This window comes from Erpetoichthys calabaricus, chromosome 3 (genome assembly GCF_900747795.2).
Source record: "Erpetoichthys calabaricus chromosome 3, fErpCal1.3, whole genome shotgun sequence".
NCBI lineage: Eukaryota > Metazoa > Chordata > Cladistia > Polypteriformes > Polypteridae > Erpetoichthys > Erpetoichthys calabaricus.
The window spans coordinates 198,243,327-198,270,217 of NC_041396.2; the positions used below are offsets into that span (position 1 = coordinate 198,243,327).

The 26,891-nt window shown below is 37.5% G+C and overlaps 1 protein-coding gene and 1 long non-coding RNA gene across 2 annotated transcripts in view; both read right to left on the bottom strand.

The window, feature by feature from the left end:
• The window catches only part of LOC114648554 (blood vessel epicardial substance), an 88,088-nt gene that overhangs the window by 23,464 nt on the left and 37,733 nt on the right, over nucleotides 1–26,891 (bottom strand). Inside the window, exons 4-7 of the mRNA XM_051924729.1 lie at nucleotides 16,035–16,254; nucleotides 5,513–5,637; nucleotides 5,226–5,413; nucleotides 959–1,067 (exon numbers count right to left, since the gene is read on the bottom strand). Of these exons, the coding sequence (XP_051780689.1) occupies nucleotides 959–1,067; nucleotides 5,226–5,413; nucleotides 5,513–5,637; nucleotides 16,035–16,254 (642 nt within the window). The remainder of the gene's footprint in view (nucleotides 1–958; nucleotides 1,068–5,225; nucleotides 5,414–5,512; nucleotides 5,638–16,034; nucleotides 16,255–26,891) is intronic.
• LOC127527141 (uncharacterized) lies at nucleotides 2,981–3,832 on the bottom strand. The gene is made up of 2 exons (XR_007934450.1): nucleotides 3,497–3,832; nucleotides 2,981–3,453 (listed from the first exon to the last, which is right to left on the bottom strand). It is a non-coding gene; the product is annotated as an uncharacterized LOC127527141 (long non-coding RNA).

The window sequence follows — 26,891 nt, forward strand, 5'->3', positions numbered from 1 at the left end:
GGGCCTTTACTTGATGATTATGATGACAAAGCTTTCAAGTGAAAGTGTCATTAAGACTCTGGAAAACCCACCAGGGAACTTTATGTCTTTAAGTGGCTTTCCATAAACAGCAGTTTCTTACAAGGTACTACTCAAAGAAGGGATAGTCACATAATGTAGAGGATGGCTGCAAAACAGGCTTTTGTTTTTCAAGATGAACTTGAGACACTCTCTTTGTTAGCAAAAGTTTCTTCACTTTCTATGACTTTTGACGCAAGTTGTTCTAATTTAGAGATAATGTTTAAAAAATGACAGGTTCTGGTGTGTTTAATTAAAAAGTATTTGCATTAGTCATAAACAGTTGTAGAAATAAAACTTTGGTCCCACTTAAGTAAAAAAAAAAAAAGTACAATTTGTACTTTTCAAATGCCGTGTAATACGGCTGACTTCCCATCCTGCCATGCTTAATAAATGCTTTTTCATTCAGGTGATTGAACTGTTAAATTAGTTCTTTTAACAAACATACCTTTTCAACTCTATTTCTGGAAGCTACAATAATATATTAACAGAATGAATTTGCCTAGAGCTGTTTAAGTGAATAGGATTAATAGAAATAACATTTTTGCTAAGGTAATTTTGTGCTGCTGCAATAATGGCAGTGACTGGGAGATGTCCAGCATACCCAAAATGAAGAATGATTCAAACACAGTATTTGTTTCTTCTTTCCACGAATGAATGAATAAACTAAACACGATAGTGCATAAAAAACAGACATCAGTCATGCTGGAATATAGGAGGCGGGCTTCAGTTTGCTCTGTTGTATTTGATCTGAAAGGTATAGGTTATATTTTTCTTTCTCTTAACAATAATAATTATTTCAAAACCTTTCTGAAAAAGTAAGTTAAATAAAATATTGTGACAGGGATGTGTAGATGATTCTTTTTATTTTCATGTCTTATAAATTAAAGCTATTGTGTACCTGGAATTTTTCCCCACGGTTCATCTGAGTGGATCTGAATTCTGGGGAGTCAATGAAGGCATTCGAGTAAATATTATGCAGAAAATGTCCTCGATATGATACCTTCATTCTGTTAGAAGAGAAAAGGAAAAAAAATGAGTGCATGAGCTATTGAGCTTATAGTTTGTATAAAAAGTAAGTGAGCTATAAATAAACAGGGACATAAACTATCAGGGTCGCCCTGTCATTTGCAGCTATAAATAACTGAGGGTAATTAATCATTTCAGTGACAACCTGCAGCGTGACACGCAGTGATACAAAGTTGCTCAGCTGGAATTCAACCTTCACTTTCACGAGGTGCCACATTTCTTGGCATGAGGTAAGGAAAGCGACTGTGCTCTTGATAAATGTACCAGTGGGGCTTCCTTGATTTTAAGGAGTTTTTTGGCCCCTCATAAATTACCATCTGATTTTCTTAAAGTTAGCAGTGATGTCACTAATTAATACCGAGCAATCTCAGTAGGATTTTCTGTTTTCTTGTCGCAGCCTTACTTAGCAAATCTCACAGGTGCAGCTTCTTGTAATATGAAATTATGAAAACAAATTTGCCTTTTTTTTAAGTTAAAAATATTGCAATGATGTATTTTCAAGCAGGTCAACAGTCTCTAAATCTGAAATTATTTATCAAGATTTTAAATTACTTTTCCTTTCATCCTTCCGTGTTCTACACATCATGATTATGCCCTAGACTGTATCGTACTCCTTATTTGTAATCTTCCTATGCTGCTCCCACACTGTTTTAGGTAGACAATTCAAAGTTAACTAATTTACTTCCTCATGCTCCACTGCTAACATTCAATATTCTGCATATCAGTAGAAGCTGTGTGGAACATACAATAGTGCTGCAAATCTTTGAAATTGCATTATTGTCACGGAGTCCACATCCTTTTAGTGAAGTCACAAAGGTGATATTCAAGATGACGTTCAGAACTTTCACTGAATCAAAGTGTATTTTGATTCACTATGCAAGATAACAAACAAACAATTTCATTTTGATGATCCAACAACAGAAGAAACAACGTGCCCTAAAACAAACCTTTAGGTGTTTGGGAATTTGGGGGTTTACCAGACTACTGCTTTATAATTAATGCACCAGAATACAATTAGGCAAACCTACGTGGGCAAAGTGTTCTTTCTCTCATATCCTGCAAGATCTAGTGATCAATATAAACTCTCTTGTGGTGAATGTAACTATTGTCTGATCTCCCATCCTTACTTGCCTTCTACTTTTCAACCTTGCATAAAATTCTTCAAAATAAGTGAGGCAAAAAATAAATGTAACAAATCCAAAAACTTTAAAATTTAAAGCAAATGATAAGTTGTGCTGAATGGACATTTAAATGATCTATTTATCTGTGCCAAACTCAAAACTCAAGATTTTATGTCCTTAAAACAGTTTTGATGAGCTATACAGCCCAGAAATGCATGTCAATCTTGTTCACTTAATTTCTCCAAAATAATATCAAGGCAAATTTTGATGGTCTTTAAAGTCTTATTGCCTACCACATTTAACTTATTCCATGTGTCTCTAGTTCTGTGTCTTAGAAATTTACCTTTAACAAGTTTCACCATGTTCTTGCTAAAAATGCTAATTTTAAAATAAAAGATGGGATCTACCATACTAATCCTCATCATAATTTTAAACAGTTCACTCACTCAGTCTCTTAATCATGTTGCTTAAGCCAAAAAGACTAATCTCATTCTGTCTTTCCTTCTGCAACATACATCACAGTCCTTTAATCGGCCTTAAAAGATGGAGACCAAAGTTGAACACAGTACTCCAAATAAATCCCCATTTAGTGTGCAACAGCTTAATCATAAACTCCCTTGACTTGTACTCTATACGTTGATCTGTTTAGCCTAATATCTTATTAGTAAGAATCCTTCCCTATCCTTCTTGTGACTGAGGACCACATAAAAGTTGCTAACATCTTTATTTATAACAAGTGATGGCTGTTGTATGTATGGTAACTGTTTTTACTATAATATGTCAGAATCTTCCATTGTGGTAAACAGGTACATTGAGGGCTGAGCAATATGGACTTACAATGATATAGTGATTATTTTGACTCCAAAGATGATATGAAATATATCTCAATATGTTCTCAAAGCATCATAAAGATTAAACAATAGCACTATATAGACATGTATAAATGTTTTCTATACAGTGTCCAAAACTTTGTGTATTTTGTCACAATAATAATATGAAATATTAGCAAAGAGAAGTTTTTTTTCTAAAAACTTAACAATTTAATAGTTGAATAGTTCAGCCTCAAAGAAACATTTCAAATAACATGTTTTACAATGTATTTATAAATGTTAATGCAAAAAGAATGTGCTATATGTTGAACATCCATTATTTTAATTAGGGATGTCCTGGATAATAGCTTATCTGTCCTGCAGATCACAGTTTGTGAGGTTCAAGGACTGTGTTTCCAATATGGGTGTGAACAATACTGGAGCACCGCAAGGAACACTCCGGTCTCCTTTTCTTTTTACTCTGCAAACCTCAGACTATAACAGCAGGTCATGTCACTTGTAGACATTCTCAGATGACTCTGCACTTATGGGGTGTATTAAGATGGAGTATAAGAGTCAATTGAAGAACTTTGGAAAAAAGAATTGTCTACAACTTAACATCAGCAAAACCAAGGACCTGGTTATTGACTTTGTCCGCAACAAACAGCCTCAATGTCTGGTCACTATTCAGGGAGTGAATGCTGAGGTGGTCTACTCCTACAAGGACTGGGTGGTCCACATCAATTACTGTCTGAACTGGTCTCATAACAGAGAGGAACTATACAAGGAAGGGCAGAGCAGGCTCTTTTTTCTTAGGAGACTCATCCTTCACATGTTCTACAATTCTGAGAGCCTGTGCAGTTTTCTACACTTTGGTGTGTTGGGCCAGTAACATCATGCAAGAAAGGTCCATCAAATCAACAAACTAATTAAAAGGGCAGGCTCAGTTGCGGGGTACACTCTAGTCCCCATGGAGGTAGTAGTGGAGGACAGAATTTAAATAAAACTGAGTGCCATTATGAACAGTGCTGCACATCCTTTCTCTGACACATTACACTGAGTACCTTTAGCCAATGAACTATTCAGCAGAAAGTGTCAAGAAACACTACCGAGGCTCCTTCATACTGTTGTCTGGAGGTCTGGGGAGTTGCTACTCCCTCTGATGGTCACAGTTTATTTATTTGTTTGTTTGTTTATTTATTTATTTAATGAGCTTCTGTAAAAAGTCCCTACCGGGTACAAATAAAATTATATTTATTTAATTCACTTGTTAAACAAACTGAAAAACTAAAATAATATCGGCAGTAAGGCAGTTTACCCCATAACTGATGCATGAACATTGAATAATTCACACAAATGAAAACTACAAATTCTACTGAGATGGTGTAAAATGAATGTGATGTGATTTATCGATTAGTGTAGTTATCAGACCACTGACAAAGTCTGAGTATTTTTAGGACGCAAGTTAAGTAGGCGAAAGAGTGTTTTGCAATACATGAAGTCACTGCAGCTGTTATCTCCTTCCACCCATTGATTGTCTACTTATATGCTAGACAACATATCAGTGAACATTTTATGGAACTTTGCTTAGCAAGGACCCATTTTGTCAGGGAAGCAGAAGGGTATGTTGTGAGGATGGCCTCTTCATATGCAGTAACGTGTTTTATCTCTAGATTTTGTAATACTTGAACTATTATCATGGGTAAAACCAAACAATTTGCAAACAGCAGATCTACACTCTCTTTTTCCCCGATTCTTACTCCATTTTTTTTTTATTCACGTTAATCATTATCAGGCAACATAGGCAGAACAGACATAGTTACAAGTAGAAAGAGCATTTGAGACTTTGCACATTTTATTATCAAACGAAGAAGTCATGGACAATCAAATAAAAGTGCTGAATATTGTGATACTGGCTTTTGCATATTGATTTTTCTTTAATACTGAATCTAATCAAAAATTAAATATATTGCCCAGCCCTAGGTACAAGTTAAATTTCCACTAACTTTGGCTTTTTTTTTTAAAAACACAAAGATGACAACAAGCAACCTAGAAACTCAGACCCAATAAGAAATTCATGATAACCTGGAGCTGCTTATAATCTTAACAAGTTCACACTGCTCTGGATTTTCCAGCTGGTTCTTGAGAAGACATGAGAACCACAAGCACAGAAGTTTAAGTAAGCAATTAAAAAAAAATTCATGCATACCTCCCCTTCAGCAAGACACTCAGCCGATCATCAACTGAAGTTTTGTCCTCTGCAGCATAAGCTTGGCCTTTTTTAAGTGTTTGGATGGCACAGAACTGCCCTGTGAGTCTTTGGAACATGTCCGCAGGCACATGAAGAGGTTCAAACAATCTTTTGTAGACTGTTTTTAACTCCCGGTCAATTTTGATCTATAAAAATTAAAATAAGTCATTGAATGTACAATGAGTTTAGAATCTAAAAGGGTAGTGTTTAAAAATCTCTCTATACATTAGTGTAGTAACACTTACTGGCCTCCTCTTGTACACCAGGTATAAAAAGTGCAAGAAGTTGACAAGAAGAAAGACAGAATTCCAAATGACGATATCTAAGGCACATCGATAGAGAGTTGCCCAGGCGACAAAGAGGGCACACCCTGTTGGAAACAATGAATAAAAATCACAGCAGGGCCACTTTCAGCAAAAGAAGCCAAGAAAGCTCAGGATTTAAAGTATATAATTTGAAACGTCTTACACTTTTTAAAAGTTAGTTTGCCTGAAAAGAAAAATAGAGGGATATTTTCAAACCATATGGTCAATATTTCAAATATCTAATATCTAAAATAATATGTGAACATGAAAAACCGAAGATATGTATACACACAACGAAATGGGTAGTGTTAAGTGAACTCTCCTACTGCTAAATTAACCCTTAGAACCATTTTTCCATATATACCGTTTAAGGAGAAAAACATGCATACAAATCAAAGATGGGCAAATGATTTTTTTTTCTTTGATGAAATTATGCATATATATGTTTTGAGTTTTTTTCCTGTTTTTATCATTTCATTTGAAGAAAAAACATTGCATACAATCAAGGCAAACTTATACAACAAATGACTTCATAGTCAACTTAGAAAAAAAGATGAACAAAAAAGAAATCAGAAAGTTACAGAAAAAAGCAGGAATAAAAAGAGACAAAACCTAACAAAACGGACTTCAACCTCTACCCAAGTGAAAAAGAGGTGAGCCAACAGCATAGGTTTTGAACAGATCACTAAATGAGAATTTTTCATTTTTTCTAATCTCAAATTGTATAGAACATTACTTCCAAAACATGAGGCTCAGTGAGGCTGGAGCTAGATTGCAATTCTCATAGGTTGGATCTTGCCTTGAATACATTTTGGACACTTTTAAACAAGATATATGTGATCGATTAAATATTTTATGTTTACTTATTGAATGCTTTGTGAATAATGAGCAAGAGCGTATTCTGTGCATGGCTGCAATCCACTCCTTTTCTGAGATATTAATTAAAAGATCCTTTTCCCACTATACCCTAGGATCTTTGAAAAGAAGAGACTTTGAGATGTTTTTTGTATATTGTTGAGATGCTATTGGAATCTTTAAGACTGATCAGTATTTCTTCTTCTTCATTTAGCAAAATTACTGATTTGAAAGTGGAACAATTGTGCTGCTGGGAAGTTAAATTTGAAGCATAATTGTTTATAATATGCAAAAACATTATCTACAAACATTTCTCTAAGTGTTTTAATCCTGGATGTTTTCTAAAGGTTAAATACTGTGTAGGTTTGAGAGGGTTGAAAAAGTTGATAGAAAAGGGAGCAATAGATAAAAGCTTCTCTGCCTTGAAGTCAGTCCTGCATTAGTTCCATATTCCAAGTGATTGATGGAAAATTGGATTATCAGTATATTGATAATAATTTGTATTTACTAGGGCACAAAGCAGGGTATACAAAGAAGTACAGCAAGATTTTATTTCTATTGCAGACTGGGCTTGTGTATATTCATCAATTTGTGTCAATTCACCTTTTGAATATGTGGACGTCTTGAATTCCAGATAACCAAGGCTATAATTGAGTCTAATTTCTTCATTTCAGACAACATCCAATCCAACTACCAGAGCACCAGATGGACACAAAGCCCCCTACATGGAGCTGTGACGATGTGCGTCGGTGCGACGCAACCAGTTGATCTCAGGAGCCTCTTGAACCTGACACTGTCAATAGTCATGACCGTGATTAGCTTGGCAGATGAGGACAAACACACACAAAGAAGGGGAAAATGTAAAAAGTGGTCTAGTGCTTTTATTAGAACAAAATCCTAACAAACAGTGCTCAAAAGTGCAGTGCAATGACTGCAATAAATACTGTGGCGGACAGCCAGGTCCCATTCCCAGCAGGGACGCCCCTGCTGCATCTGTTCCGGGGGAGCAACCATGTGCAGCTCAATACCTCCCCCAGGACGCTTGGTGGCAGCCCCCCTAGCAGACGGTGATCACCCAACCTGTCGCATGGCTCCATGGGAGATGGAGTCCTTCACAGCCTGGTTGGGGGCTCAGATGACTGCTAGGGGGAGGTGCATGGAGTCAGCAGCCCGGCTGGACGAATCTGCAGCCCCACCCAATTAGCAATTAGGACCAGGTGGTCAAGCACCTGGAACGCTTCCGGGTGGGTTATAAAAAGGGCCAGCCACCACCACTCGGGAGCCAGAATCGGGAGGAAGAGGACGATGTTGCCTGGGAGGAGTGGTGGTGTCGCCAAAGGAAGGATTTGTTGTTTGTTTGTGCCATTTAAAGTGCTTGTGGGACTGTGTTGGGCCTGTGGGACACAGGGAAGGCGTGCCCCACAGCTGAAGAGAAATAAAAAAGTCTGTTTATTTTACACGTGCCACAGTGTGTGCCGGGTCGGGCGCTATATATCGCCTTTTACAATACATAATCCACTAAAACAAAGTGCTATGGAGGTTAAAAACAATTCCATAAATAATTTGTTAAAACAAGGTTAAAACACGGCAGGAAACTGTCTTTAAAAACAGTGAAACTCGGTGCCCCTCTAAAACTGACTTCTCCTTTTCTCATCCCTTTCCAGACCTTGCAAACCTAGGAGAGGTCCACCAGCAGACTCAGACAACCTTTAATCCTGGCCCGTGTCCCCACCACCAGTCTAACAGTGTCCACTGGGGAGCCACCAAGCCCTGCTCCGCTATACGCCCACCAGTGCCTTTCCTGGCTCAACCCAGCAAAAATGTGCTCTGTCCTCTCACCGCTGCCACTTCGTTGGCTTCTCCTGATGAGAGCACATTCCTGAGCATAATGGTCGCTCCTGCTACATGATCGCTCAGCAGGAGCATTACCTCATCCCCCCACACATGCTCCTCTCTGGGGCCCCATTCCCATCCATCTTTTTCCTGTCCTCACACTCTCTCTCTCACTCCTTCCTTTCTTCTTCCTTTATTTATCCTTTATTCTTTCTCTTGTTGTCCTTTCCTCCAATCTGCTTTTTTCCCTCTTGCACTTGTGTTTCCTTTTTAAAACAGGGCACGTGACACAGCTGTGGCGATCAACAGCTTCCGTGCCAATTAGGGTCAGGGCGATCCTGCATGTGTGCACGGAGTGCAGGGCTTTCACTCCTGCATCGTGCATGGGAACTGCTCTTGCCACACTACCATTCCCCCACACAAAGACATGAGAGTGGTGATTATTTATTTAAAATTCACCCACGAGCCGAGGACTTCACTTTACCACAGAAATGACATTAGAAGTGCAGTAAAGTGGGCTAGATCAGCATCAGTCCCTGGGTCCAACGGCATTCCATATAGGTTTTTTAAGAATAACCCAGTGTCCTGAAGTACCTAAGGAAGCTAATGAAAGTGGCAAGGAAAAAGCGAATCATACCAAAGGCATGGTGAAGGGCAGGAGGGATCCTGATTCCCAAGGATAAAAGCTCCTCAACCATTAACCAGTTCTGCCAAATCAGTCTCCTAAATGTGGAAGGAAAGGCCTTCTTCAGTGTTGTGGCCCAAAGACTTGCAGCGGTCTTGTAGAATAATTTCATCAACACCTCAGTGTAGAAGGCAGGGATAGGTGGTTTTTCAGGATGTTTGGAACAAACTAACATCATTTGGCACCAGGTGCAGACACTCAAAAAGGAAAAGAAATATCTGTATATGGTTTTTCTAGATCTTGCCAATGCTTTTCGGTCAGTTCCGCATGAGATTCTATGGGCAGCAGTCAACTTCTTTCATGTCCTAGAGGACATAACAAAGCTAGTCAAAGCCTACTTCTAGGACTTCCAGTTCTGCATCATGACATAGTACAGTAACACTACCTTGCAGCAGCTTGAGATCAGAAAAATGGCAAGTTGCACCATCTCTTCTCTAGCCTTCACCAATAGCAATGCAGCTCATCATTTGAGCATCAAGATGAGTTGGGAACATCTGGAAAAGGCGCTATGTCTTTATCCAATCAGGGCATACATGGATGACATAACAACAATTACAACAACAAAACCATGCACCATGTGCCTGCTAGATAAACTCTAAGAAAACATCAAATAGGCACGAAAGGAGATAAAACCCAACAAATCCTACAGTATCTTCATTGTCAAACACCGGCTCACCAACGTGAAGTTCTGCATAAACAACAAACCATAGGGGCTTTGTAGCCAGTTCCAGTACAAGGCTGTTGAAAGAAGGGGGCATCAAAGGGCAGGCCCAGCAGAAGGCAATTAAGGAACCTGCAACTGTCGCAAAAAAGAAGCACTCACTGGCTGCAATTGAAGTGAAATGCGATGGTATGGGATGCCAAATGACCACTTACTAACCATGCAACACACATAGGTCTGATCAGGCTGTGGTGGGCCTGCCTCGGCTGAGGATGTTTTATGGTAAAGGCCAAAACACCCTATGAGGCTGGGGTTCATGTCTGATGATGTGTCATCCTGGTGGAAACAACACTAAGTTGTCGTCATCAATGTCATCCCAACAAGGAAGACATCTCCAACCCCACTCAAGGCAAGTGCTGTCCTGACTTGTTGGGGGTTGTAACTCCTACTCCTATTAAAAATATTGAATTGTTAATGTATATAGGTATGCTCTGAAACAGAATAAGAAGCTTGGGAAGGATGTTCATCTTGACAGCATTTATTCTCCCTGCTAATGTGAGATGAAGGGTTGACCATCTGTTCACATCTTGTTTGAGTTTTTCCATACTGATAGTAAAATAGGTTTGAAAAAGATCTTTATATTTACTTGTGATGTTTATCCGTAGATATTTAAACTGTTTTGTTAAAATAAATGGATAGATGTCCAGTCTAGTATTGTGCGCTAGAGTTCACTGGAAAAACTCACTGTTGCTCAAACTGATTTTGAGTCCTGATATCTTTTGAAATTCTTCTAGTGCATTAAGGACTACTGGTAAAGATGTTTGAGGGTGTGATATAATATAGTACCATATCATCTGTGTATACTGATATTTTCTGTTCAAGTTCTTCTTTGACAATCTTTACCTCTAATTCATTTTGAAAGTAAATGGCCAATGGACCAATGGCAATGAGCTTTCAGCATGTTTTAGCATTTATTAGCATGTTCTTTTTATAAATTATTAAAACTCTTTTCAAAATAGAGAGAGGCAATTCTGCTTTCCATTAGAAAACAGATTTGTTCTAAAATGATCCACAAAGTATCACTGTAATAAAAATGTTATTCAGAACAGAAACCAAGAAGCACTTCTTTCAACATTTTGGTAAAAACTGCCAAGTCAGGCAGTTGAAGAGACTCTCTCGTCACTTACAAATGGACCAGATGAAATGCTGAGAAACCTTGGTTATTAGCGAAAAAACATGTCATATCGACAGAAGGGTCTTCTGACATTTGTATTTATGTTCTCAGTTTCTAAGCCAGTGTCATTACATGAACGAAAAATAAGCATTCAAAAATGTTAATACAGACCCTGCAGCTCTAGCCACTGCAGCCAAAAGGTGGTGCCAGCCATCACTTATTTATTACTCAATAGAAGTGGACTACAAGACAGCAATTAAGCCCATTGTATTTAAGCATAATGAATAAATATATCTGCTTCAGCCATCTGCCCCATCATTTTCAGAATTTATGCATCCCACAAACGGAAGCTAAAGCGTATCCAATAGCAAAGAAGATGAAGCATCAGTAAAGATTAATTTTATGCATATAATGTAATAGTGCTATGTAATCCATCATAAAGTGCTTTACAAAGAGAGGTTTGGAACACTTCATGCCTGCAACAACGAATAAAGATAATGAATGCATGTTTCACTGAGGTATTAAAGCTTAAGAAAGGCTGTATTACAATACGGTATGCTAAATAGTGTAGTACATAAAACAACAAATAAAACCTGCTTGGCTACAGAAGGGTGGGCAATGCTCATCCGAAGGAAAATCATTAAAAATAAAGTTTTAGATTATTTTGGCCTTTAGTTGCCTGCCAAATCCAATGAGCAGCCAGGATGACATCTCAGTGGTGCCACTGAGCAAAAACTGTGAAGTGTTATTTTACATTGATATTTGTCACTGTATATAAACATAATCATCAACTTCTGTATGGACATTGTAGTTCCAGTAAGAACAGTACACTGCTAACAACAAGCCATGGATTACAAGTGACATCAAGGGCCTTTTGAACCAGAAGAAAAGGGCTTTTAAAGGCGGTGATCAGCATGAGCTCAAGCGCGTGCAGAAGGAACTCCGAGTCCAGCTCAGGGCGGCGAAGGAGCAGTACAGGAGAAAGATGGAGCAGAAGATGCAGAATAACAGCATGAAGGAAGTGTGGGATGGGATGAAGATCATCACTGGCTGCAGCTCGAAGCAGGGTGCCACCATAGAGAGAGATATGGAGACAGCAAACCAGATGAACAACTTTTTTAACAGGTTTGACCACCCTAACCCACTCTTACCTCGGAGTACTGCACCCTCCACCCATCATTATGCTGATACCAGCATAGGTGAGAGTTTACTCCAACCCACAATTACAGCAGCCCAGGTAATCAGAGAGCTGAAGAGACTTTGTGCCAGCAAAGCAGTGGGTCCAGATGCAGTATCGCCACGACTGTTGAAGGCCTGTGTGTTGGAGCTGGGGAGTCCTCTACAGCGCATCTTCAACCTGAGTCTGGAACAGGGGAAAGTTCCGAGGCTTTGGAAAGCATCTTGTATCACCCCAGTCCCAAAGGTATCACGTCCTAGTGAGCTGAATGACTTCAGGCCTGTTGCCCTGACGTCACATGTGGTGAAGACCATGGAGCGGCTGCTGCTTCACCACCTGAGGCCACAGGTCCATCACGCCCTCGACCCTCTGCAGTTCGCATACCAGGAGAAGGAGGGAGCGGAGGATGCCATCATCTACATTCTACACCGATCCCTCTCCCACTTGGACAGAGGCAGTGGTGCTGTAAGAATTATGTTTCTGGACTTCCCTAGCGCCTTCAACACCATCCAACCTCTGCTCCTTAGGGACAAGCTAACAGAGATGGGAGTAGATTCATACCTGGTGGCATGGATTGTGAACTATCTTAAAGACAGACCTCAGTATGTGCGTCTCGGGAACTGCAGGTCTGACATTGTGGTCAGCAACACAGGAGCGCCACAGGGGACTGTACTTTCTCTGGTCCTGTTCAGCCTAGTATATACATTGGACTTCTAATACAACTCGGAGTTCTGCCACGTGCAAAAGTTCGCTGATGACACTGCTATCATGGGCTGCATCAGGAGCGGGCAGGAGGAGGAGTATAGGGACCTAATCAAGGACTTTGTTAAATGGTGCGACTCAAACCACCTACACCTGAACACCAGCAAAACCAAGGAGCTGGTGGTGGATTTTAGGAGGCCCAGGCCCCTCATGTACCCCTTGATCATCAGAGGTGACTGTGTGCAGAGGGTGCAGACCTATAAATACCTGGGAGTGCAGCTGGATGATAAATTGGACTGGACTTCCAATACTGATGCTCTGTGCAAGACAGGACAGAGCCAACTATACTTCCTTAGAAGGCTGGCGTCCTTCAACATCTGCAATAAGATGCTGCAGATGTTCTATCAGACGGTTGTGGTGAGTGCCCTCTTTTACGCGATGGTGTGCTGGGGAGGCAGCATAAAGAAGAAGGACACCTCACTACTGGACAAACTGGTAAGGAAGGCAGGCTCTATTGTAGGCATGGAGCTGGACAGTTTGACATCCGTGGCAGAGCGACGGGCGCTGAGCAGGCTCCTATCAATAATGGAGAACTCACTGCATCCACTGAACAGTATCATCTCCAGACAGAGGAGCAGCTTCAGCGACAGACTGCTGTCACTTTCCTGCTCCACTGACGGACTGAGGAGATCGTTCCACCCCCACACTATGCGACTCTTCAATTCCACCCGGGGGGGGGTAAACGTTAACATTATTGAAAGTTATTGACTATCTGTATACCTGCATTGTTATTAGTCTTTAATTTAATATTTTATTTATCAGTATGCTGCTGCTGGAGTATGTGCATTTCCCCTTGGGATTAATAAAGTATCTATCTATCTATCTATCTATCTATCTATCTATCTATCTATCTATCTATCTATCTATCTATCTATCTATCTATCTATCTATCTATCTATCTATCTATCTATCTAATCAAGAATAATAACATTTTCAAATGATAGTTAACATGTAACTTGCCATTTCAATACTGTAGGACATATTTCTAAAAAATTCAAAAGGTGACAGGGTATGCTGATGAAAGAATTTGGCTGCTTAAACAACTGCTTAATGTGGACTACTACACCTGCAGATTGCCTCATTTCAGTTAACAGTATAGAGACCAGCATGTTATTCCCCAACCTAATCAAGAACAGTTGACTGTCCTGTTAAAGTTAAAAGAGAAAAATTCTGATTAGCTGTAATATCTGTCATCTGGTGACTGCTTTGCAAACTCAGTGGTCAGTGTAAGGTTGTCATTCTATTAAGCAAAAACTCTTTAAGTAGCATGCAATTGGTAAGACCATGACTCCAACTCCTTTCATACAAAAGTCAGGAAATGATTTAACTTTCCTTGCATGTTGCTCTGTGATTTTAATCTGTGACTGATTAACCTTCTTCTTCTTTCGGCTGCTCCCGTTAGGGGTTGCCACAGCGGATCATCTTTTCCCATATCTTCCTGTCCTCTGCATCTAGCTCTGTTACACCCATCACCTGCATGTTCTCTCTCACCACATCCATAAACCTTCGCTTAGGCCTTCCTCTTTTCTTCTTCCCTGGCAGCTCTATCCTTAGAATCCTTCTCCCAATATACCCAGCATCTCTCCTCTGCACATGTCCAAACTTTTGTTTACTATTCAGTATAGGTTGTGCCCAATTCAGTAAAATTGTCTGTTAAATCAACATATGGTAGTTAATATCTATAACAATCCTTTTCAGGTGGGCTTTACTAAGTAATGATGGATGCCACTTATGAGGAACTGCTTATGGCAATGCTCCTACTTTTCTCTTTCATGTCAGTTTCCCTTAGAGGTGGGGTAGAAACATGGGTTTCTGGAATCAGAGCCTGCAATTCTGTCATTTATGTAAAGAAGATTTCTGTCAGACACTGAAAGATTTGGCCACTTAGCTTGTGATGCAGCTTTTCCTGCACTGTGGCTCAATAACTCTAGCCCAGCTGCACATGCAGCTGGCTATAATGGGTCAATTACTTGCGTGGCTGGATCTGCATAACTTGAAAGGGAGCAATGCAATGTGGTGTTACTCAAGTGTCCACTCCTGTTTGCTTGCAATCTCAGGTTTTCATAGAAAGTTCAATTTATATTCAACTTTGCTTCTTTAAAGATTGTATGTTGTCCATGTTTCTCAGTTAATTTTATAGATATATTTGGGATTTTTTGGGAAAAGCTTAAAAGCTTCATTATTTCTCTTTTTGAGCAACATTTGTCCCTGAGATACCATTATTTAAGTTTTTGAATGTTTAATTAGAAAAAGGATTTTTCAAATATTTTAGAAAATACTTCTAAAAGCGAACATCTAAAAATATTAATCACAATTAGAAATTATTGAATAAAAAGTTAGCTGCTTTTTTTATTTTTTAATTATCTTATTTTGGAAATCATTGCTTTTATAATCTGTCAAAAATTATTACAGTATTTTGTCGGTTAAGTTGAAAATGAGATCCCAGGTTATTAGGTTGGCATTAATTTAGCACAAACTCTATCTGGGGTGGAGCTGGGATTTCAATTTGTGACATCTTTTCAACAGTAATTCCACTAATGCACTTTCAAGTAAGAAGATGTGGACATGACATTTAACCAGTCAGTAATGTGACCACGAATTTATAAATGTAATTTTTACAGAGCATCATCTACAGACATAGATTGCCTGATATTCTGCCACTTATAGTGGACTTCTTTCCATGCATCAATCAGTGAAGTATGTGCCACGTGGTGAGAAATTATACCTCCAATAGACAGCACATTTTACCCTTGAGCTAAATTTTAGATTTTCATGTTCAAAGACTTTCACATTACTACGGTTTAAAGAGGAAGGAAAAGAAGAACAAAGCTCTACAAAACAAAAATGGAACTAGCAGTGGCAGATACAATCCTTGAAGTTCTGTTATGAAAATTTAAACCTGACATTTTACCTAAAGTTGGTTAAAGTTGAGCTGAAATTGTGTCACAGCCACAGAAAACATAAATGTAAATACATACTTTTGTCCAATAGAATTTGTAATTTTTCAAATAAATAAGTGCAATGTAAATCAAGTGAAAGCCAATAAGTAAAGTGAACAAACATTTTCACTGTATGATATCAAACAAAAGCAACTAATTGTATAACAAGAAAATGCAATATTAGCAATCTAAAAATAAGTAATTTGTTAAATGTTTTAATAATCAAGCCATGCTATTTAAAATCAGAAAAAGATGCACATGTGCCTATGAAAATCAAGCACAGATAAGACTGAGTATAGCTTAACATAATCTTTCTCCATAATATTGTTGTCATTTAATTTACATTTACTACAAAAGTAAGGCTAGAACTTCTTACCAATCATCAGCAAAGTACGTAGAAAGATCATATGAAGACTTAGTGTTGTAGGGATTACGAGGCCAACAGCAAAGCACACATTGGCAAGATGAAAGACCAAATGGTGGACTTCTTTCCAGTTTTCACACGCAACCCCACTGTGATCTTGTGCAATGCTTGGAGTGAAAGTAGGCAGGGAGACATTGGCCATGTCTGTAGATGCTGTCATTCTGGAATGAATCTGAAAAACACCAGAAAAGTAGCAAAAAATCAGTCAACACATTTGCCTTGATATACTGTACAGGAATAAGAGGAAACTCATGCAAACTTAACTAAAATATACTTTAATGAAAATGTCTTCGGTATTTTCCAGGAAAACTATATGCATCTGCTACAAATTCCTGTTTTGCATTTTATTGATCTACAGTAAGTAGAAGCTATCTCAACAATTTAACATTCATTAGAAATGCAACAGTAGGTTACCAGAGAGTAAGTAAGGTATAAAAGGGTCAAAAGTCGATAGTTTGAGTTGATAGTAGAGTGTTTGGCAGTAGTTCAGAACCAGCATAAAAGGTCTTAGTATAGGCAAAGGATCGAAACCCCAGGTACTTAGTATGAAGTCTTGGGGTATGACTAGATGATAACTTGTCCTAAATGGAAATGTTTAATATCTTTCTGGGTTGGCAGCTATTCACAGTTCCAGGAAATGTACCTGAGGAAGTACAATGCTAATGTTCAAACACAACAACTGAGAATATCCAGGTTAAGAAGCATATCAGACAAAAATGAAACATGACTCCAAGCTAAAAATAGAGGGTGGTAGCTGCAAGAGTCACACTAGCCAAAATCTACATTATGTTTTTCTTTATATCTTTAATGGTTATCCCGTGTAAAACAAAAAAAAATTCTCCCCGACAACTCGAGAAACAAGAAGTTGATAATCATGTTCTTGCCATTTTTTGGATTCACTTGTTACCCTAATCACTTCTTCTAAAATATTCCATAGCAAGTTAAGAAAAAAGTCACATTAGTTTTTTTTTTCCAATACTTCAGTATGGTTCCCTCAACATCATTCCTTGCTTTTCATTTTTACAGAACCAGCAGTAGACTCATGTGTCATTTAACATTATAATTTTCCCACCCATATTGAAAAGGTAATCTCCTTCAATGGTTTGGATGAAATAGATGAAAAGAAATTGAATAATTTCTTTATTTGGGGCTGATTAGTTTGTGCTTGTCAAAACTATTCAAAATAGTAGTTTCTGTAAATGACTGGCACCCAACCAAATTAATCTGAATTTAATGTTATGTTTGAAAGAAAATGAAAGTAGCACTTCATCTATGGTTGGTTTTCACTTTGTACCCATGTTGCTGGCATTAGCTTTGGCCCTAGCGACCCTAAACCACTGCATGAGACTACAAAAACATATGAACTTTATTTGTTTGATGGTTTAAATGAACATGTTCATATATGCTTTTTTATTTTCTAAAAAGTGTCATTTATTAGTGTAGCACTATATATTCAGTAAATGCTAGAAAAAAGTCTTAAAACCACATTTTTGCTGTAGGCTGTCACAGACAGAGAATCGACTGCTAAGTATGCTTAACAGCTTCAGTGAATGTCCATCCATCCATCCATAATCCAACCCGCTATATCCTAACTACAGGGTCACGGGGGTCTGCTGGAGCCAATCCCAGCCAGCACAGGGCACAAGGCAGGAAACAAACCCTGGGCAGGGCGCCAGCCCACCGCAGTCAGTGAATGTCTTTGATGTTAAATTTACTGAAGTTCTATTAATAATGACAAAAGACAATAAAATTAAATTAGTCCAAATTATGGTACTGGGGTGTTGTACCGTGTTAGCCATTATGAATGTAGAGAAAAGTCAAGCAAAATGACACCTTTTATTGGCAAACTAAAAAGATTACAATATGCAAGCTTTCGGGGCAACTCAGGCCCCTTCTTCAGGCAAGATGTAAAGATGTTTGCCTCGAAAGCTTGCATATTGTAATCTTTTTAGTTAGCCAATAAAAGGTGTCATTTTGCTTGACTCTTAGTCCAGATTTAAATGCTAGCTATTTTAAAGAAAATAAAATGCCAAGACAGTGCAGTAATAGTTACAAGCCTGAAATATGTTAATCAAAATTATATTAGAAGAATGGTATTAGAAGAAAAAACAACTATCATCTTACTAAAAGTCAAATTTTTTCATAGAGGTTGACTGACAGCAAAGTATAAAACAACTCAGAAAGGAACACCTGTCCATAATAGGGATACTCATACATTCAGGCTCGGACATTTGTCAATAAATCTAACTGCATGCTTTTGGATTATGGAGGAAAACTCAGGTGAATTTCAGAAGGATGTAAACTGAAGAAAAAGGGCAATCTAGCTTGGAACAACACTGAAATGACAGCATTTCCTGTCATGTCAATATTCAGCCAAGTTTTAAAAAAAATAGGATCAGCAAAAACTTTTATGAGAAAATATTATGTAAATTGTAATGCAGATGAATATATTTGATCTAAAATTAGTAGATGGATATATTTGATCTAAAATTAGTAGTAATTGCTAATTTGTTATACTTGTTTGACTCAATACAAATCTAATTATAGAAAAGAGGATTTTAATTGTGAATTTTGCTCCAGTTCCTCTACAACAGCAATTCTGCCATCAGATATGCATGAGAGTTAAAGCAACTGTCAAATCAGTCAGCATCCCTTAAATATTTAAATCACACGAGTCCGGTTTGCTTATAAACATATTGTGAAAAATACAAAAGGGCAAAAGCTCCATGTTACAGTGTGCCTCATCTTGTATCATAATCCTCTTACATTTCAGTGCCATTGACCTTGGGCTACTGTAACTCTACCACAAGCTGATCAACCACACAGTCTTGTCAAACCTCTGTATACAACTTTAAATCAACAAATTTTGGTATTCCGATACCAACATCAGAATCAAAGATAAACACCAACACTGAGAAGAAAATGGCTTTAAATTTAGCACTCAAAAAGAAATATGATCATAATAGTAAGTTGAAAAAATGGAGAGCAAATTTGATCCCTGGGGGGTGGCAGTCACCTCTTAATCTCTGTTTGCTTAAAATGAATTATTTAATTCTTTCTTTCTTTCATGAATCAATATAGTAGTTCATCTCAGACCCTTCTCTAATTCTGTTATGTCTTTTTTGTAGCATTATCTATGTTCATCTTCCTTTGTCTTGAACTCATATAGGACTGTTATATGTAACCATGCATCCTATAAGCATTTTTACTGTAGTCACTTAGAAATTTTCTCTTTGAGAACTGTATTGAATTCAGCAAGACCCATTTTTTTCTTAAAGATGTGCCTTATAGTTCCAGAAACTCTAAATTGCTTCTTAAACATAGTTTTACATGCACTTACTGTACATTACACTTTATCTTCCATGTAGCATAACTATCAATCCATCCAGTTGTGTGTCATCAACAAATTTACAACAATGTATTAGCTACGTACATATTTATGCAAATTAGTCATATGAATTAAAAAGAGCAACAGTCCCAATAGGAGTCTTTGATAGACCCCACTGAGCTCAAAATTCAGCACATGATGCTGTTTTCTTCACATAAATCAATCCTGAACTCATCTGCACCGAGTCCCCTCCCTTGTGGTCTGATGATAAGCTGGTCATCAGGTAGTGCACCAGAACCCTTTTGAACATCAGATACATAATATCACACTCTCCACTGCTCTCAGATGTTTTTCCTGTTTGCTCATAAATCTCCATTATCTAATCTCATGCTGGTCATCTGTTAATAAACCTGTGCTGGTGAGTTGTAGTTCTGTCTTCTCTTTTATAATTGTTTCTTCCAGTATAAAGCCAAACATGGATGTACATGAAAAACATACTGTATATCTTGACATTAACAAAAGTTTCTGTCAGAAAATATGAAAATTAGTAAATGCATTCAGAGGAATTTAATTTCCAGCAGTCAGCAGGACTGAGCAGGGTCCAACTACAAGAAGGCTTGATTAGCATGGACTTTAAAGGCAGTTGGCATTCAGAGGAAAAGAATCAGTGGAGCTGCAGTAGCTTTTCACCTACAGCATCTAAGCATGTATGCTTCACAAAAAACTTCTGTTGTGTGATGCTGTTCAAAAAAAGTCAAGATGACGTGACATTTGTTTGCAGATTGTATATTCGTGCATGATGTCATTTAGCAATATAAGACAGGCTTATCATAATTGTTAGCATTCTCCATGGCTAATGTTTTACATTTAAGTGTAGTAACAGAGGAAGATTTCAGTGATCATCCACCAAAAGACCATTAAGAGGACACCATGATTACTACGGCAGTTATATTTCACACATTGGTTACAAGGATTTGTTAATCCTAGAGTGACTGAAAAAATGAAAAAAATGTAACACCAGATGAGATGACCTTTTGTTCTTTTGCACCAAAATTCTGAAAATCTTTACCAATAGAGGTATGCTGAGCTAATACTGTGGAACATTTTAAAAAGCCCCTGAAAACACACATCTTTAACCTGCCTCTTTCATAAATCCTCTTTTTTTGAGTTGGTGTTAATAGATTATAATACTAACTGCAAATGCATATACTTAAAATATTTGCACCAGCCAACAACAGATACTTTCTATCGGTTTTCTTTTAAACTCTTCAGTGGTGGTGCCCTGAACTGCTACCACATGGTCAAGGTACCCTGCAAATTGGCTTTGATTTTAGAAGTAATGTGGAAGCTCCAGATATTTACTAATTTTTAGGGGATTTTAATGTAGCAATAATTAATAATTTCATCACATTTATACTTTGGAGAATACCTAATGGGGTTGGGTGGTCTTTTAGGCCTGGAACAGGTATATTTTCTCTGGCATTCTGTCAACTGGTGGTTTTGTTTTCCACTCCTCCCTGCCTATTTGATCATAGCATTGAGCACTTTTAACATTATAACCATTAAAGATTTAAAAACTGCATTAGCTATCAGTTGTTTAAGCTGTGCTTAGGGACTCTCCCATTTCTTTTACTTATTTATTTTGTATCAAGTAAGTATGTATGCAAGCATGTATCTACTTATGAATTTGATTTGTAATTATAATGTTTTCTTTTACTTCTTGTATGTTCCTTGTAAATGTAATTCTTCATTTACTTTGTGTAATGCACTTTAAGGCACCCTTGGAGGTGTGTTTTATAAATAAATGGCATTCATAACATTTTGAAAATACATGAACAACAAACCCCTATAACATTTATTGCCCAGACCTTTATCAGATAGCAACCAAATTCAGGAAAAGATTATTGGACTGACAACCTGTTTTAAACATTAACAAAGCTTTACTAATTTAGAGAATCAGAGACACAACCAATAATCAGACCGCACTCAGTGCATGTAACAATACTATAACTACACTACTACTACTACTAGCAACAATACCTCAGAAAATAATGAATAACAATTTTCAAAAATGAGCAACAAAGTATGAACAGATGCAACAAAGCACTATTTTGTGACACTATTATGATCCATGAGTGTCTAATAACTTCTTCCACCTTTTCAGATCGCTAATTCAAGGTCCTGATTATTTTTCCCCAAATCCTTTTTTTTCAGTTCTCCTGCATTATTAAAATTAAATATTTTTTTTACAAATAATATTGAGCAATACAATGGAAACGTAATTAGCATTCTTGCCTCAAAACTCTTTAATGCCTGGCTGCAGTGTCTCCTGTGTATTTTCCACCATGGATTCCCCTCACAGTTCAAATGCTTACTTTGTTTATAAGTGTCTCAAAATGTCCCAGTGAGAGTGAATGTAAATGCAAGTTTGTGAGTTTCTTCTGAAATTGATTTGTTTGGCTTCTATCACTGGTTTCTCGTACATGATCCTGCTGGGACTGGATGGAAGGAAGGATAGATGGACTGGAAAAAATGTACACATTAAAATGATTTAAGATAGCATTAAGTTCAGGAGAAGTACACTTTCATCTCAAGTATTTTCTGTTCACAATGACCACACAGCCTATATTTTCTGGATGTCCTGTTCATTCTGTGCTAGACAGACTTGACAGTCAGACTGCAATTATGAGTCTTTGCCTCTTATTTTACTGCTGTGCACATGAAAGATTTCACATTTGCTTTGATCTCATTCTTCAGAGTCAGACTTAAATAGGTGAACTCTTACATCACTAACATTCTAGATGCCTAGAAAAATGATGCCCCTATAAAAAGTCAGACATATTTCACTTAACAGTTTCAGCCTGCTGCAACCTTTCTTCACTGGTTATAGAGCAGCAGGTATTTGATCTGTTGGTTAATGTATGAAAAAATAACCTAATGTGTTTATTTTTAAACATGTTAAAGTTGAGTTTGTCATGTCCTCAGAAAGCCATATTACCCATTAAACAATATTTACTGCTTCCCTGATGTGATATATGATCTTTGATTTCTGAAGCATCATATTTTTGTCTTATAGTGTTAGTGACTGTCAGGGTCTGTTCATAACAAGTTATAAAACACATGCTTGGCATAACATTCTGGTGTGTTCAAAGGTTTTGGGAGCACTGTGGCCCCCAACAGACTGAGTTCAGTAGGTAGGTTCTAGTACCTTCTCAATTCCTTTTCAGGGAGCCATAGACTGTGTCAAACCAGGTTTGGGCAAAAGGCTGAAAACAGGCTTGGGGAGGACTCTAGTCCATCACAAAGACTACTCTTACTCACATGCACATAAAAACACACATACCATAATCACACACAGTGAGAATCTGCAATTAACACAATCTGAAATAAAAAAGAAAACATTTGTTATTAATTCCTTCTTTGCTTTAATATGTGTGGCTGTTGTAATTTTCATGAAATGGGTCTTGCAAAGCTATTCAATTATGACATATGTTAGGGAATAACAGAAAGGAAAGGAAAACTTTATTACAGTTAGTGACCTATTATGGATATCAGGTGACTGCTTTTATCTCATCATCAACAGTGAGGGTGTAGGGCATGGTATAAAAAACATTTTCACAAATCAATGAATATGATTTCAACCAGTGCTTGAAGTGGAAACAAATAAATAGCAGGACTGTCTGTTTTTGTCTGCTTCTTGCTCGTTGTTGTGATGCCATTTAACTTTAACACAAGTTCTTAACAAATGTTCCCCTTCTACTGCTGGTATGCATTAACAGAGTCAGGTTTATTACTCCAAAGTAAAAGGATGCCTTAGTTAAACAGACTTGATGTAAGGCTGAAGACGCTTTCATGGATTTGGCCCGTTTGGTGATGTACTGTATTTGTTAGCACTGGGCTGATGATGTAGTCCCATCTTGCTGTGCAACTCTGAATTAAGAAATTTTCATATTGCATTTGTGTTATTTACACTACACACCAAATATTGCAATCAAGAATTCTGAGAAGTGAACCTGTATGCTAACTGAATCAAAATCTGTTTTAAAACCTCCAAAAAAAAACAAATTTGCTTTGCAATTTTCGTGTATGTCTTTTTCAAAAAATGTGTAGTGTAAAAATATAGCCAAACATAAGGTAAACTGCAAAATAACCACTTTGATTTTTTTTTTTCTTGGGACAATATTATTCATAAAAAACTCTGAAAGGCAAGTGCAGAAATTGTTACAAATGAGTTTGTGCAGATTGTTTTTCACCAAAGATGTCCTGTAGTCACCTCGCAGAAAATAATTTATTTTCATTTAATTTAATTTATATTCATGCCCATTTGACTGGCTAAATGTAAAGGTGAATTGAGGATTAAAATATTTTTATTGCCTGCGGTGGGCTGGCACCCTGCCCAGGGTTTCTTTCCTGCCTTACACCTTAAGTTGGCTGGGATTGGCTCCAGCAGACCCCGGTGACCCTGTAGTTAGGATGTAGCGGGTTGGATGATGGATGGATGGATGGATATTTTTATTGCTCTTTGTGAACATTTTAAAACTTTATAGAATTGCATAAAGTAACTTGTGCCAGAGCTTGCAAGCTGCAACTCATTTAGAAATTTTGGGACAGGTGCCTAATCCTTGTTTGAGGCACACCTCCATGTCAGTTGGTGATAAAATGTGAAAGTGTAAACATTTATGTGTTTACAGCTTTAAAAATTAATTTATCTCATCTGGACTTTTTCCCTGGAGATCTTGAAGCGGTCAGCGATGAACATGGCAAACGGTTGCATCAGGACATTTCTGAAATGGAAATATGTTACCAAGGTTAGCCTCGGTATGCTTGCTGACTATTGTTGTACCCTAGGGATATCCTTACATGACACAGAAAGTCTGATTAGATACTGTATTTGAATTAAGCACAAAAAATATGGTAAGACTAATCTGTATTGGTTCATGTGACAAAAAAAAGTTACATTTTGCTACATAATGTTATATATATATCACAATTCCCACCATACCCCTCTTTCTCCATCCACCTTTTTGATAAACAAGTGAACTTGTACGTAGGTAATGATTCAGTTAACAACTCAAAAGCATCAATGAATGTTATGTAGTGGGTGCAGTAATTGAGCCATAAAAAAGCTCTACGCTAAGGCACGTATTAACAATGTAAATTTTAAACTGTATAGAATTGTTAGACTTTAGAATACTTAGTTTTGATAAGAATCAGTTTTATGTGATTGCATTTCAATTTCCTAGCTTCCCAAAGGGACGTAAAACAAATTTATATTTACTATTCTGGTTATACAAAGAAGCTTCCCTAGGGGTACCTGTACAAAACCCAAATTACTGAAATACATTTAATACAAACATACTCAGAGAATAATTCATATTCATGAATCAGACAAGCAGAACTTGGACATGTACTTCAAACATCTACTTGCAAAACAAAAGACACTGACTGCAAAAGAGTTTTTTTAGCAAATAGATTTAAACTTGTCATAAATGCGATTTTTGTGGAAATAGCCTGGAAACATTTTGACCATGTCCAACAGTTAAAATGTTTTGTTCTGATTTACAGCGTACCATAAAAAAGAATCCAGTATAAATATCTCTTTTAAGGAAACTGATGTTATGCTGCTTTTTGCCTCCAATGAAAACAAAACAATATATCTTTTGTTACTAATTTAATTATTATAATTGCTAGATAAATTAAATTGTCTGGTAAAAATACTATTATCAGACACTTCGTATTAAAATCACATTTTCAGAATGTACTGTAGATACAAGGAAGAACATGAACACTATACATACTGTGTTTAAGTTCAATTCTTTCAAGATATTTTGTACTATGTCATGGTATTATGTAACACTTTGATCGTTATATGTACTAATACTATTTGTTTTTGTAATGATTTTAATTAATACGTTTAAAAACAACAAACTCATTACATCACATCACACATGTGCCCTAGCATTGGTGTGGTGCTCAACTGAACTGTTCACTGGAGTCATTAAAAAAAGTACAAACCATTCATGAATTGCCTGCCAACACCGGAACATAAGCTGGGCATACACTGTGCAATTTTGGCACAATTTTAAGGCTGATTTTGCTGTTGCCAATTGATTATCTGATTAAGCTCAAACTTTAGGATCATCTACCATTGTTTCACTTGCTGTATCACAGAGGTTGCGATGCTTGATTGCAACTTAAAATTGTGCTGTCTTGTAGTGTAAACAGTCTCACAAGCAGACTTTCTGATATTGCTGAAATTCATTGTGCAGTACATTAATGTACATTTGGTATTGCTGTTGTTGTGCTTATTTCCGTGTTTTCGATTGTCTTATAGCAACACACACGTTGGAGGGGCCGTAAGGGCGCCCCATAAACTCTGCCTATGCTCTCCAGTAAATAAAACGTACCCCTTGGGAGGATTTCTAGCATAACACTTTTTTTATCACTGCGAGGTTTTGTTTCCTCTCATAATTATTCGCATGCCTTTTCGAACCTACACAAATCAGCAGGGCCCAGTTTGAGCGAGTGCCGCCTATATCTGCATACGCGTGACCACGTGGGCAGGCGTCAGTGGGTGCTTCCCGCCAAAATCCGATCCCTTTAGGATAGGCCACAGCTACTCAACGGCGTGCTACTATAATGGAACAAGACATAAGCGAACTGAGAAAACGGCTTGGAGTAAACCATCGGCTTACACACTCAGACAAGGTACTGTAGTAGCAAACCTGGAAAGATACCAAATCTGGTAAAATTAATAAACGTAATAAGCTGTTCAGTTCAAACATGTACAGTATGCACAATCAAAAAAGCCGAGAACTCGCACCTTGTTGAAGATGGTTTGTTCTTTCTCCTTTAGGCACACAGTTAAACTACAGGTATGTAGCAACTGTATTTTTGTTTGATTGTTTCATTTGAGCGGTAGTTGCACATACAGCAATTCTCGCATAACTTACTTTCATTACTGTAATACTTTAGAAATACTATTGAGAAAAGTGTTCCTAATCCAATTTATTGTGAAGAAGTGTATGTTTTGAACTGGCATGCCTACGTCCTGTCCCCGCCTTGACTAAGCCAACCGTGACGCCTTAAAAACTCCATTATGCCTCTCTTATAATAATAATAATAATAATAATAATAATAATAATAATAAATAGCAACAAATCACCCATCTGCTTCGCCTAAAGGAAATGTCTCCTCGGAAAATTAATTCATCGTCTTGCAACGTTTAGAGTGAACAGACCTACTAACGCGCCTTGTCAGCACCAGTCGCTAAAGCTTTTCTTCGTCAGCCCTTGCAGTAAAGACATAATTAATATAAAGAAGACGGCAAGGCGAGATTATGATCAAAACATTTATATACAGTATAAATGTTTCTGGCGATGACTTATAGTCGAGACGAATAATTCGTGGGTGGCTACAGTGACGATAGCGGAAAATGAAAAAGAAACCGAAAAGGGACTAGTCGGAAGGGCGCTATAAAT